We start from the raw sequence: 14,277 nt of genomic DNA, 5'->3' as shown, positions 1-14,277 counted from the left end.
AGCATTATCACAATGCAAGAGTACATACTGAAATAAGAGTATAGCACAGATTACAATACCCTCTGCTTCCAGTAAGGTCCAAGTTCCTGGCCCACTATGCACACTTGGATGCCACTGTTCAGAATATTGTGCTCGTAAGAACATATTTTTAAAATAGTTTGTAATGGAAACATAATTGTTCTCAGTTACCTGGGAACTTTAATTTGTAAAAATCTGCATGTACATATGTACTTAGTAGTATTAACAACTGTACAGAAACAACCAATAATTCAGTAGGTTTCTAGGAGTTGAGGCAAATGAAATAATAAAAATACTTAACATTAAATAATGTTCTAAAGGTCTATAAATTTCTGTTCTTCAGAACTCTGGGAAACTAAATCTGTTAGATACTCACATGTATTCTCCCATCTTTGATGGCAGGTCCATCTTCAGCAAGCCGAAGAATGAACAACCCCATGTTATACTCCTTCCCTCCACGAAGGCTAAAACCAAATCCTCGAGGACCTCTTTCCAGTTCCACTGGATAACATCCAGGACTCTATTGAGGAAACAAGCAGAGTACAAACTACAGCAGGCACTCGCCTATAAGTCAATCTCACAGATAAGTCAAGGGCAGGCTTGAGTCAAAAGTCATGGAATTTTCTATGACCCTTGTATAAGTTGGAAGTGTGTTTTTAAACTTAGTGGAGTGCCTGACTATAATTTCGTTTCCTACTTTGCATGGATCCTACTCAGATGGAGAGCAAATTGGTACTGAGTCTCTCCTCATTTGCCTGCTTCCCCAGTACTTTGCAATTCTGAAGCAGAAGTAAACTTGGCCACTGAAAAACACTTCTTTCAGATAATTCAAAAGAAGGGAGACTTCCTACAGAGGCCTGCTTTCAAACCAGCCCATCTTTTATTTAAAAATCCTCAGTGAAGCCTCAGTATTAATGGTATCAATATAGCTCCTACTTTAAATTGAACTCACTAACCCAAAATTAAATCTTGTACATATTTTGCCAAGCAACTCCCAACAAAAATAAGTTTAACTGAGCTCTTCTCCAGAGGAAAAAAATACCTGCGAATGTTTACTTCCTATGACAGTTGCAACACCTTCAGATGGTGAGAAGTGCTTGTAACTGTTGCTTTGCTCTTTTCTAGCATCAGCTTCCGCAGCACTCCTGAAACAAGTGAGATACAAATAGGGATTAGGGCCACTGGCAAGTTCTACACAAAGGCAGTTTGGGTGGACTTCTAGGGAAACATCAGAATTTGCAGGACTGATCGAGCTTCATGGTGACAGGTCTCCCAGTTATAAAATTAGACTAGCTGTGATATCACTGCAGAAACTCATTTTACTTACAGTTGCATTCATGTGGTAGACTATATTATGATGAGACATCTTTTGTCAATGACAGACGTGATAAAAGAAGGACTAGTTATTGTTCACTATGCCTAACAAATTTTCTGGAGCAATGAATGGTCCAGTTTGAACCAAGAGGGAATTCTGGTGAGTTTCTTTTGGTTGTGATGATGGTGAAGGGTTATAATTTGGGGGGGAATCAAACATTATTTTAGATAAGTATAAAGAGGAATGGATAAACTGTCATGTCAATTGTAAAGTACAATTGTTAATTGTTTGATATGCCAATAAAGGTTTCAGAAAGAGAGAAAGAACTGTATGAATGTTTAACATCAAGAAACTGTAGCATTTTGACATGACAGTGTTACATTCTTGTATGTTATTGTAATAGCTTTATGACCAAACAAAAATTCTGGTTCCTGTAATGTGGAAATGCTAGAGAAGAGTTCAGCTTTGAAATATAAAGAGGACAGAACAGAAGGGGGAAGTAGCTAAGTCTCCCTGGCCTTGGGAAGGAGATAACAACTGAGTGCAAATTATGTTCCCAGGTGCATCCAATTTGGTGGAGAACCAGCACCATAAGAACATAAGAACAGCCCCACTGGATCAGGCCATAGGCCCATCTAGTCCTGTAACTCACAGCAGCCCACCAAATGCCCCAGGGAGCACACCAGATAACAAGAGACCTCATTCTGGTGCCCTCCCACGTGGTTCAGGGAGATGTCAGACATGTCAGGGAGATGACTGGGTGCTGGACAGTGGGGTGACATGAGTCAGCAAAACTGGTAAGAACACACATTGGTTCACACTCCTATGGAGTCTAAGAGAGAATAGCTATAAAATCAGTTAGTCCTTAGTTAGGTGTGCTTCTGGGTTGAGCAAAAGCCACCGAAGGTTCTATTTCTCAGATATCAGACGAGACCATGTTAAGACCTTGGTAATGTAGGGTAGAATCTGAGCAGACTAGATAGCTTTGTTATGTTCTCAGCTGTAGTGATACTTACTGTTTCCCAGAGCATCTCCTTGGATAGCTCACCACTTTGGTGGGGAATGGCACAGCTCCTGATGTACTAACGTCTTCTTTAAATAAACATCTTTTATTACCAAATAGGTTGTCTGTGTTACTGACTGGGTGCAGGAAAGTTGCTCACAGGACTCAGTTGGTAAAGGAGGAACTTTGATGGAATTGCCAAGCGCTCACAGTTGTGAGTGGACAGGAGAGAGATATGGGTATCCCCACTGGGGCAAGGGGAGCCAGGTGGTCAGCTGCTCGTGGACCTTGTCACCTCTGTCACAGGTGGGTTGCCCATTAAACTAGTCTGGACATATTGCATGGGATAATTATTACAGTGACTTTCTTTTTACTCGGAATTAGCACTTCCTAGTGTTAATGAGCATACTTGAATTATAGAAGACATTCTTCAAAGATGTCCCTTTAAGCATTTATCTTTGATTTCCATTCATTGTGTCAGTTACTTTCAATATACAAGTAGGCATACTGAAAGAAAATAGAATTTACTTGTTTAATTGCAACTGTTGTTTAACGCTCATGCTTCTTCTCCTGTCACACTTAATAGGATTCTGTATGCCCTGGAGCCCAGAAAAACACAAAAGGAGGCTACCTGCCTCTGGTTTTTTGAGAAGCATCCCACCGTATCCTCTCTCTCTCTCTCCTCTCTCACACACACACACCCCTTCATCTTAATAGCCTAGTAGTCAAAAATTTAACTGGGAGTTGAAAGAGACAGTGAAAGCACAGACAATTATTTCCTCAATTTTTATGTACCCACATAACAGCTGTCTTAGGCTAAACAGCCACACTGGCTACACCGAACTGCTTAAAGACACTGACCAATACAGGCTATAGGCATTACAAAATTCTGTGAGTGGGAATATATATAAAGCCACTGGAGCAAAAACAGACCCTGCTGTGATCTCAACCATTCTGACAAACAGCAGTAGCTCAATTTTATCTGCTCAGTTTCAACTTTGTCCACATAATTATGGTAACATCTTGAAAAATGCCTTGCCAGATTAAAAATCTTTTAAAGAATTTCATTCCAAATTCTGTGTTTTCACCTACTGAAATTCAAGAAAGCTGCACTTTCAGAGAAAGAACTAAAGGCTTGACTCTCTCTACACAAAGTTGCAGAGGGGACAGTAGATAGGCTGCGACATTAAATCATGTTGAGAAGGAAAAAAATTCCAGGAATAACTTCAGTCAGTTTTGGAGAATAAGGCTGATCAGGCTTGTCATTTCTCATTCTTGAATACTGCTGCTAACTAACATGTGATCTCTGGCGACATAAACCCAGTTTGAGAAGTGAAAAATTTTCTGATGTTATCTTAAACTGAGTACTTGCACAGATTAACTTAAACAATCTACAAAGAAGCCAATGGAACCCTATAAAATGGAGGCTTCAGTCCAAGAACTGTTGGAACCTATTTACAAATGTATTTTTAAAAGGTTATATGAACACACTGTCTCCTTAATATAGAATTAGAATATATAATTCTTATTCCATAATGAGATCACAGAGTTATAACATGTTTTAAATTAAAACGATCATGTGCCGTTTTTCCTAAACAAAACGTTTAACAAAAATATATAACCGACAATAAAAAAATTTGAAAAAATTGATTTTATAGGAACCCAGAATGATTTACAAGGAACGTATCCCTCTGGACACCTAAGGGACTATTAAACTGCTACTGGGCTGAGAAAAACTCACAGAAAAAATGTAAGTTAGAATTGGCCACCTTGGTTCATTTCTTGTTTCTCATCTGTATAAAAGTAAATGTCTTTTTACCTGTCAGTGGGCACAGAACTGGCTGGTACTGCTCCCACTGATCGATGCTGTAGGGCTGGACTTTGCCTGGCCGAGTTTGTTCCTGATGGAGGACCACGGTGTTCTAATCAAGACAAAAATGGAAGACTTAGAGGTATCTCTGCACATACAAGCATCATAGAAGTACAACAGTGCTGAATATACACTTGTATTACCTGACATGCTACCAAAACATCAAATGTTTCTGCTAGTCCTAGGAAATTTCATCTGAAAAAGATACTAAATGTATCCTTCACTTTTAAAAACATACTAAATATATATTAAAGAACTGGTTAACTAAGCAGTATTGTAGCCAGGCGACAAAGAGACTCCAAACGGCAAAGTAATTTACCAGTATCCTCTTTCAAAAGGCCTTCAGCTGTACTGAGCACTCCCAATACAAAAAACACAGGATGCTCACAATAAACTGCAATTTCAAAACAAACATGTTCTGCAGCATAAGCCACCTCTGCCACTCAGATCAACAACAAAACCAAACAAAAAAGCTGCATCTCTTCCAAAATCCATTAAGGGCAGGTTTCAAAGCTGAGTGGTAAAGAGGTGAAAAGGTTTACAGAATTTTCATCTTGGTGACATAAGGTGTGCTGAGTTAATGCTTTTTCTGGATGCAAATTCATTCACAATAATGAGGCCTTGTGGGTAATGCAGTGTCTTTGAACTGTACACATTACTGCTCCCTAATGCAGATTATTAGATTAGATATCACTCCCAGCCACTCGACCCTGAAGAATTCAGCATAGGATTGCTTGGCCTTATTATTATGACATGTCTGGAAGATTTTTTGTTTCCATAAAAGACAAGTGTCGACATTTTCTCCTGGTTTACATTCAAAGTTTTAATTAATAAGCACAGGCAGGGAAAAGGCCATCTGCTGCATACATTCCCCACTCCTCCACTCATCCCCCTCCCCATTTTACACTTTCTACATAACTAGGGCTGACAAGCTTCTGTTTTGTGCAAAATGGTAACAGAATGCTTTCTGGATTATGAAGCACAATTTAAATTAAGGAAACTATTGGAACATTAACATTATTAATTTAACTTTATTAAAAAATTAATTTTTTGCATTTCTGAATACTAAAGGTGGAGGGTTTCATAGTATGTTTCACACTACCTATCTCAGAGATAGTGGAAATGCTAGGTCAAGGGCTGCTTTTCTTTCTAAGATTTTTTAATTACCTCTCTTTTCACAGTGTTGCAATTGCAACCACATATTTTGTGATCTGCACATCTGCTGCTTGTTCATATTACAACTGCAACCTTATCTTAACTGCACTCAACTCTAAACAAATACTTACAATAAGTTGTCTTTTTACATGAATTCACTATCTGCAAGGGGCAGAAGTGCCACCTATCTCTTGCTATCTGTGACTATGGTCACAGGAGAAGGAAAACTCTGATCCCAAACCTCCACTGCCTTGTGGCTATATCCAGTTGTGGAAAAGGCTTCAGGAATCAACCTCGAGGCAAAATCAGGAGCCGGAGTCCCTGAGGCAGTTCATGGCTGAACACAGTCACGTTCTGGCAACTCCTGCGACGCCGCTGGAACCAACCGTATTGGCTTCTGCCTTTCCATTGGACCATTCCAGCGACGTGGAGAGGGGGGATTTGCTGCATGGGTAACAGCCTATCCTCCATACCTTCTTTACCCAGGCTTCGCGCACTGGAGAGGACACTCCAACTTCGCCATACGGCGTCGGCACAACACGGGAAGCAGCAGTTTACCGGTTTACTGGTTATAAGGTCTCATTATCTGTGAACACTGTGCTTTTGCATTTGGGAGGGGGGGTGGGCCTCAGCGCAGCTAAAAGAATAACTGGACCCATTTGTGTCTGCTTCCAGACTTGCTCCACCATCCTGGGCACTATCTCAGGGACTCCAGCTGAATCTTTACAACCCTGGTGATGATGAGAGGTCAACGATGTAAGTCTACCTGAGGGCTGCCTTAGGACTGGTGCAAGTTTTGGGGCTGGGGCAAGCCCAGGGAAGGCACCAAGAGACTGGTGGAGGACAGGTGAAGCAACCCTCTCCCCACTGCTAAACTCTGAGGCTTCGTTGCTCGATCAGCAACCTTCAACAAGTCAAGGAATAGCCAGCATGGAGAAACTGTCATTGCCACAACTTTTAATGTATTGAGAGATAGCCAGAATGGAGGAAGAAGCATCAGATGTTGGAGTATCTACTTCTACAGATACTAAAGAATGAATGAATATTTCCATACATGAACCCCAGTTCATAACCTCTCAAGCACCTCGGACTATATGATCAATCTCTGTTCTCTAGAAGGGGGATCATTCTAACTCTTGGGGAAAGCCACTGTCACTACTAGGAGGCAGAGCCAATTGTAGAGGAAGTCTCCAGGGAGAGCTTCCCATTTCCCCAGACCGGCTCTGCCTCGGCTACAGCAGGAAGTCAATTCTCTGAGCTCAGTAGCTTACCTTTGAATTTTATCTCCAAATCTTCTGGAAACAAACATTTGGAACACTACTAAGGTTATTCAAGTGGTTGAGTATTCTCAGGTACAAGAGGTCAGTTTATTTTAGATGAAGATTATTCAAATCAAGGGAAAAATAGACCAGCACATCTTCATCTACACAAAATCTACCATTGACAGTAGCAGTTTGAGGGGGCCTTCATTTGTCTTAAAATCAAGTAGGTGTTGAAGGACTTCATTAATTAGTAATGAAGTATCAAAAGCCTCTTTGCTTAAAGCTTTATCAAGCAAATAAGTCATTGTATTCTGTGTTGCAAGTCACAACGTGTTAAATATTTGCAGCAAATGTGAAATCATTATAATTTTATTCTTGAATGAAAGTGAGTTGGGAGGAGGAAGTGTTTTATGACACATTTATATGCATGTGGTGCTGGATGAATGCTTAGTGAGCATGACCTATATCAGTCTCATGGCATTTCAAATGGGCCGAGGGCAAACCAGCCTCAGACTCCACAGGCCGAGCTTTGGTTCTGCAGGTCAACTCCCCCCCCCCGCCCCCCAAGCTGGCTGGCTTAAGTCTTGTCTTTCACTTTTTGGAAAGTTCCATGCCACAATCTGCTTAGTCAACTGATTTACTCCTGTAAAATAAACCACATACTGAGAGCTTCCTGGCTTTGGACTGCTTTATGACCAAGTTGTTAGCAAACATAAGAGGTGCCTTCAATACTGGCTTCCCTCACCAACCTGAACTCAATCAAGAGTTGTGTAGATAGTTGCGTCATGAGCATTCTGAGCAATTAAGGAACCCTCTGCCTCCCCAGTCCATTCCTGCTACTGCAAAACTTTCAGTCCCTCTACCCCTGTTTCCCAAGGGAAATCCTCCTAATCCCTACATTCTGCTCCCCCTTTCTCTTTTTCTTGTTTATACTATGAAATGCCCTCTTTTCCTTTTAAGGATTTCCTTACAGCTAGAAACAGCTGATATTTAGAATCTAGTTCTATGAGTGACTGTTGTGTACTCTGTAGGCATTTTATTTTTTATTCCCCTTTCCGATTATTGTACGAAATTGTATTGTATTATTTCCAATTATCCCCAAAATAAAATCTATCATTGTTGCACCTTTAACACTGACTTCCTCTTCATTTCATACTATTCCACTGAGTTGTGCCATGAACTCCTGGCATTGGTCCCTGCAACAGATTGATACATGCAACAGATTTCCACTGAGTGCACACATTACACGTACTGTATCTTAAAGTACACCAGGCAATGGAAGTAAGGTGCTGGATGCAAGGCCTTCTCCCCCTCAATCAACACATATGGGCAGAAAGCATTTTCCAAAATTTAGATGAAATAAGAAGCCACTAAATGTTCTTGCAATGCCCCAAGAATGCAAGGTCAAATAAGTGTACAGTACATCTTCACAGTAAGGAAAATGACAATGGTACTTGTTATTGGAATGGTAGTAGTTTAACTAGATATCTGCTAAGGCTCTTACGACTTTCAACATTGCTTCAGGCTACATAGTAGGTTGGATCTCATCTGTGGTTTCAGCTACAACTACTTCAATTCTCTATTAGCTGGCTGCAGCTACTATAAAGCTTGCTGATGAGAAAGAGGAGGGAGTCTGGAGAAAGCAACATCAATAATACTACTGCCATTTCTAAGTTACAATATTTTCCTAACGCTTCCAGGGTTTTTCCTCTCTTCCCTCTTTCGAACATCTTAGGTTGCATGTCAGCTCAGTTTAAAAAGCAGCTGTAAGAGGAGGCTAGAAAGAACATGTCTAAAGACCAGTACATGAAAGCATGAAGTCATGAAAGTTGATTTCAAGCTGATGATGGGCAAAAGTAAGAAGATCCAGTCAAATCCTATTGGCATTTGCTGTGAGAGAGATTCAAGTGATAAAGAATTTTTCAGAATCTGTTTTAGTCACCCTCTCCAATGTGTTAACATACTGTTTATATATACCAGAATAGAGGCATATCACAATTTATTAATGGATGGATTGTTTGATGTCATCATTACATGAAATATATGAAGGCATGAGCTACAGAATCAATAAGTATTTTGCTTTATGAAGTTGTGATGATATGCTAGATGCAGCCTAATGAAACTTGATGGTGTAATAGTGAAACAATAGGAGACATTTCTTTACCTTCCTCAGCAACAACAGTGAGTGTGACAGTATTCCCCGCATCTTTGATTAGCTGCACAATATTTTCATGTGAGAGGTCTATGATTGACTGGGCATTCACTGCTGAGATTCGATCTCCCACCTTCAGTTTTCCACAATGATCCGCTGGACTCCCTTCAATGACTCGGCCAATCTTATGGGGAATCACTGGAGCATTAAAAAAGACATATCAGTCTCTCCCCTACACACCATTAAGAAGGCATTATTATTCACCAGTAATTGCATGAACACAGAACACTGCCTTGGTAACCCCCCTACAAATCACATGTGACACAGATGTTGGTCAAAAAAAAAATCAGCGACTTGCAGAGAATGGTGCTGGGAGATCTTGGAGCAGTCAGCAACCTGGCTGGCTCCTGCCCCCATTCCCCATTCACCAACTGGACCCAGCATGTCATGTGGGGTTGGAACCAGGCAAGGAGGCCTCTTGCCCATATTCATGAGTGGAGCCATGTTATTACCAAATCCAAATGCTGATACAGAGGTTTGCATTCCAACCGTCTACAACAATATATAATGATATACTGTGACAATATGCTAGATGAAGCCTAATGTAAATTTACACCAGTAAAGTTGTCCATAGCATCTGATCCCATGGGAATTGTATTTTGGTAATCATGCTGAAACATTTCTACTGTATAAGATATCATTTTAGCTTCTTCTATATAAGATATATAGAATATATTCTATTCTCGCAGAACTCTAATTCTCACGATTTCATTGAGAAGGTTCAGAGGAGAGGAGGCAATTAGTAGTATAAAACAACAAAACCAGTAGCACATATTACAATTACAAGAATTGTAATAACTTTCGGTTTATTGCAAATGGTAAGCTGAGCCTGAGAGGGATTTGCTTGGATCAACTGTTGAGTTTATTGCAGTGGGGAGATTCAAATGAGGGAAGTTCTGATTCACAGCGATTCTACTGAATTTGGCCATTACTCATATCTATTTATTTAGAAATGCAAACTAGTGAAACCTGGAAAGCACACATCTGTCATTCATATACTGGTAACTTCTTGCTTAGGTTACCGCCATATTCTTTACATGGGGAACCTATACTTGAAGACAGTCTGTAAGCTTCTCCAAACCTCATCTGATTGCTCTTCCCACCCTGCCTATGGTTTCATACTTTTCCTCATAACTATTTGTTCCAAGTGCCATTTACCTTCTGTGACCCTGGCAGAAAGGAAAAGCACAGGAGGAAGGGGCTCTGCAATCCACATTCTTTATCAAAATGTTCTATTTGCTGTTAAAATTGGACTCACTTCCTTCTTTCTACATTACTGAGGTAGTTCTGTGTTTAAACACACTGAATTGCTACTGTCACTTCAAGTTCAGGTGTTATAAACATCTGTGACTGTGTTCCATCAAAGGATTCAGAGCCTCATAATATACAGTCGTTTATCTGTTTTTCCTCACCACTTACATTCTCTCTCTCTCTTTCTCTCTCTCTCTCACACACACACACACACTCTGAGAGAGAGAGAGAGAGAGAGAGAGAGAGAGAGAGAGAGCAATGTAAGCTTTACTTTCATACAATAAGTCCACATGGTGATGGTGGGGGGGGGGAGTTAAGAGTGCATCACTTCAGTGCCAATGTGCTCCTCTACATGTACAGCATTCGTCACTGCAGTGAAATGCTGTATTGGGAGGAGGGATTTGGAAGTGCATCATTGTGCGTGCAGGGCTTGCTGGTGCACTTTCCCCTGACACCATGTGCTTTTCATTGCATTAAGGTAACATACAAATAAGGCTAGTCAGCTTGAATTGTGCAATATATTCCTGACTGCTATTAAAAATCTCCCACAAAGGATTTCAAGCGTTGAAGAGAGTACAGATTTTCCACACCCAATATTCTATCCCATGCACAGCCTGCTGTGCTATGAGTTGGCACACTACAGATAGAATCTGGCACAAGCAACTTAACAGATCTATGATAGCTACAAGTGATGGAAAATAGACTGAGATGTCTGCCAACGTTTTCTTGATTTGCTCCAATATTTTATTAGTTATTCAATACTGAGCTCTCTGACATGCACTTCTCTAGGTCATCTCTTCTTCTCTGTATTCACAGTCAAACCTATATTTACTATTCTGTAGATTGCTGGGATTGTGTCAGTCTTCCAGTAATTCTTCCAGTAATATAGGCCGGAAGCAGTGGCGGTCCTGGTCACTGTGCCGCCCCCTCCACTGCATGACATACGGAGGCCTTATTCCTCCTATATTCCACTACTAACTTGAATCAAACTGTTCTTCTCCAGAACATCTTCAACAGCTAACCACCCTTCTTCCTGCCTCTCAAATGTTGTTTAATCAATTAAGGTACAGGGTAACAAGTAAGTCTGTTCTGCTAACAATTAATACTAGACTTATTTTTGAAGCAAAGGAAAATCCTTAAGTGCAAAAGTGAATTAAAAGCCATAGCTGAATCTAACCAATTTCTTCATACCCAAAGCCTTTCCCCCTCATATTTGACACTATAATGCAGCTATTTTCAACCATGGTGCTGCAGCAAACTGGCGTACTAGAAATGGTCTGCAGGTGTGCTGCGGGAGTTTGGGGAAGGGTCATTTATTAGTAAGGCCACTGGAAGATGTGAGCCCCCTGCTGGTAGTGTGGCATGCCTTGTCAATTTGTGAAAAAACTTATGGTGTGCTTTGACAATTTTAGCACTTTTGTCAGTGTGCTGTGAGAGGAAAAATGTTGAAAATCACTGCTCTAACCTAATGTCGAACATTATTATTAGTATTATTATTATTATTATTAACATTATTTATATACCGCTTTTCAACAAAAAGTTCACAAACCGGTTTACAGAGAAAAATCAAATATTTTCAAAAATAATTTGAAAAATCAAAATAGTTCTGTAAATGGTTCCCTGCCCCAAAGGGCTCACAATCTAAACAGATACAGAACACCAGCAACAGATACTAGAAAAGTCACTGTGCTGGGGTGAAGAGGGACAGTTATTCTTCCTCTGCTAAATATAAAAGAAGTACCAGTTGCCTCTTTGACCAGTTAGCAGGTTAACATGCTGGGTTATCTTTTTTTAAAGGCATTCCAGTATAGTAAACTATCCTCAGGGAAATATTTTTCAAATATTCTACAAAGGTCAGGATTAGTCCTTAGAATGATGAATTTAAGGCAGGCTAAAGAATTCTGAGGACGCATTCTATTATATTCTGTTTACTTTGTAGAAAGTTCCCAATCTTCAGCTGTAGTGCCAAACAGAACTTTCTTCTGTTTTTGCCATAAGACTATTTTGTATTATGCAGCATTAGATTACATAGAATTTGACTTAGTTATAAACAGGAATTTCTGCAGTGATGCTGCCTAAGCTCTGACTAGGCAGCATGAAAATCATATTTCTAGTACAGGGCACATAATCAACACTACAGCATCACAGAGTGACAGCTCCCGTTTCAATGGTTACCATAGCAACAGTCTTTCTAAAAAAGATGGAGAATCTCCAAGTGCTGACCTAGTACTATAGCAATAGCTTATTTCAGCATAACCACTTCCTGCTTCATGAAGTGCACTATCATAAGGCACTTTTAACATATGTTTGTTCAAAAGCACGACTTTCTAAAAAGGAGTCATTTTCTTGTATTTTTTATGCTGGGTGATGGGATGGTGCACTAAGTCAGAGGCACAGATGTTAAGACACCACTTTAGTAACAACATTTAGTATTATTAGAAAAGTGATTGAGAAAATGGCAACGACAGATTAGGATTTGCAGACAAGAAAAAAAGACTAATTTATAACAAAAAATAAAATCAAGAAGACTACCTCACGTATCTCAGTATAGACTGACAAAAACTAATTTGAGAAGATATTATATGTTCTCTTTTTTTTTACTTTTATGAACAAGGCCTGTCAAGAATGCATTGTTCCCGGTCAAGTGACACACAACCAAAATGATTACTGGGTTGGGGCACCTCCCTTACGAGGAAAGGTTACAGCATTTGGGACTCTTCAATCTAGAAAAGAGGTGCCTGAGGGGAGACATGATTGAGACATACAAAATTATGCAGGAAATGGATAGAGAGACACTCTTTTCCCTCTCACATAACACCAGAACCAGGGGATATCCACTAAAATGGTAAATCGGGTAGCTGGGAAAGTTCCTGAGAACTGCATAACAAACCTACATCAGGAATGTTGATTCCACCTTCACTAACAATATAGCTCTCAATCACCATCTCTTTCTGACTTAACTGAATTAATATTCAGAGTAACCTACTGGGAAACACATCCTCAAAAGTTTGAATAAAGGAAAGCTTCCTTATATAAGCAGGAGGTCTGGTCTAGAGGGTAGAGCCTCCGTCTGCCTGAAGATAACATCCACAAGGTAGCCAGTTCGAGGCCACCGGCACCGTGCAACCTTGAAGCAGTTGACAAGCTGAAGCCGAGCTATTTCCATCTGCTCTGAGCGTGGGAGGATGGAGGCCAGAATGTGAAGCCAGATCGGAATGAAACACCTTGAATGTAGTGGTTCTTGAAAGAAAGAACCTTCTTTCAATTGTAAAAATACCTATTTAATAAGGGATTTAAATAAAAGCCTGTCTATGTAAACCGCCTTGAATAAAGTCTTGAATAAAGACCAAGAAAGGCGGTATATAAATACCTGTTGTTGTTATTATTATTATTATTATTATTTATTATTATTATTAGTTATTATAAGGAAAAACAAAAATCAATTAGAAATACAGTCAGGTTGCATCTTACATGAGGGTTATGTTCTGAAGTCAGTATGTATAGTAAAAATGGCATACAGTGGGCCCTCATTCTCCACAGAGGGATCTGTTGCTGGACCCACCACGGATACCAAATTCTGCAGATAATTAAATCTGTGGGGGGAGGCACGTCAGCAACTGGAAGTGCCTCTCTGAAGGCGCATGACCTCCAGGCACCTCAAAATGCCTCCTGGACATTGTCCAACTCAAAGTCCCTCTCCAAAGCATCAGGGAAGCTGCACATGACTTCCCCGTGCCTCAGAAGACCTCCCAGACATGACTAGAAGGCATTTCTAGTCATGTCTGGAAGGCCCTGGAGGCTTGGCACCTGCATTGAGTCAAATCTGCAGGTGTCAAACCCACAGAAAAGAAGAACCTACTGTATAGTTAAAATTACCCCTAAATTTGAAAAATACATACTGCATCTTTAAAAAACTAAAATCACGCTCTAAGAGATACAAAAGAACTAAGACAATGGAGGGAACAGCAGATTCATTCTTCTATCTCACACTCACTTTGGAGCATATAAACAGTGAGTAGAATGGCACGAATCAACTGCATGATTGTTTTTTTCTCTCTCTTTTGGCAACTGCATATACTGTATTGTACTTGAATTTGCACAAATATTTTTATGACTTTAATTCATTATGTCTTCAGAAAGAAGTATTTTTCAGACATAAAGGCTTTGTATGCCACAAAACTATCAAACAGG

At 40.0% G+C, this 14,277-nt stretch overlaps 1 protein-coding gene across 2 annotated transcripts in view; it reads right to left on the bottom strand.

Moving 5' to 3' along the window:
• The window catches only part of MAGI3 (membrane associated guanylate kinase, WW and PDZ domain containing 3), a 158,685-nt gene that overhangs the window by 15,484 nt on the left and 128,924 nt on the right, over positions 1-14,277 (bottom strand). For both annotated transcript variants that reach the window (XM_066626610.1, XM_066626611.1), the window contains exons 16-19: positions 8,788-8,973; positions 4,156-4,258; positions 1,061-1,163; positions 395-538 (exon numbers count right to left, since the gene is read on the bottom strand). In XM_066626610.1, coding sequence (XP_066482707.1) covers positions 395-538; positions 1,061-1,163; positions 4,156-4,258; positions 8,788-8,973 — 536 coding nt within the window. The remainder of the gene's footprint in view (positions 1-394; positions 539-1,060; positions 1,164-4,155; positions 4,259-8,787; positions 8,974-14,277) is intronic.

The sequence above is a fragment of the Tiliqua scincoides genome, chromosome 4, assembly GCF_035046505.1.
Source record: "Tiliqua scincoides isolate rTilSci1 chromosome 4, rTilSci1.hap2, whole genome shotgun sequence".
NCBI classification, from domain to species: domain Eukaryota; kingdom Metazoa; phylum Chordata; class Lepidosauria; order Squamata; family Scincidae; genus Tiliqua; species Tiliqua scincoides.
This window is presented reverse-complemented; position numbering and strand designations above follow the sequence as displayed.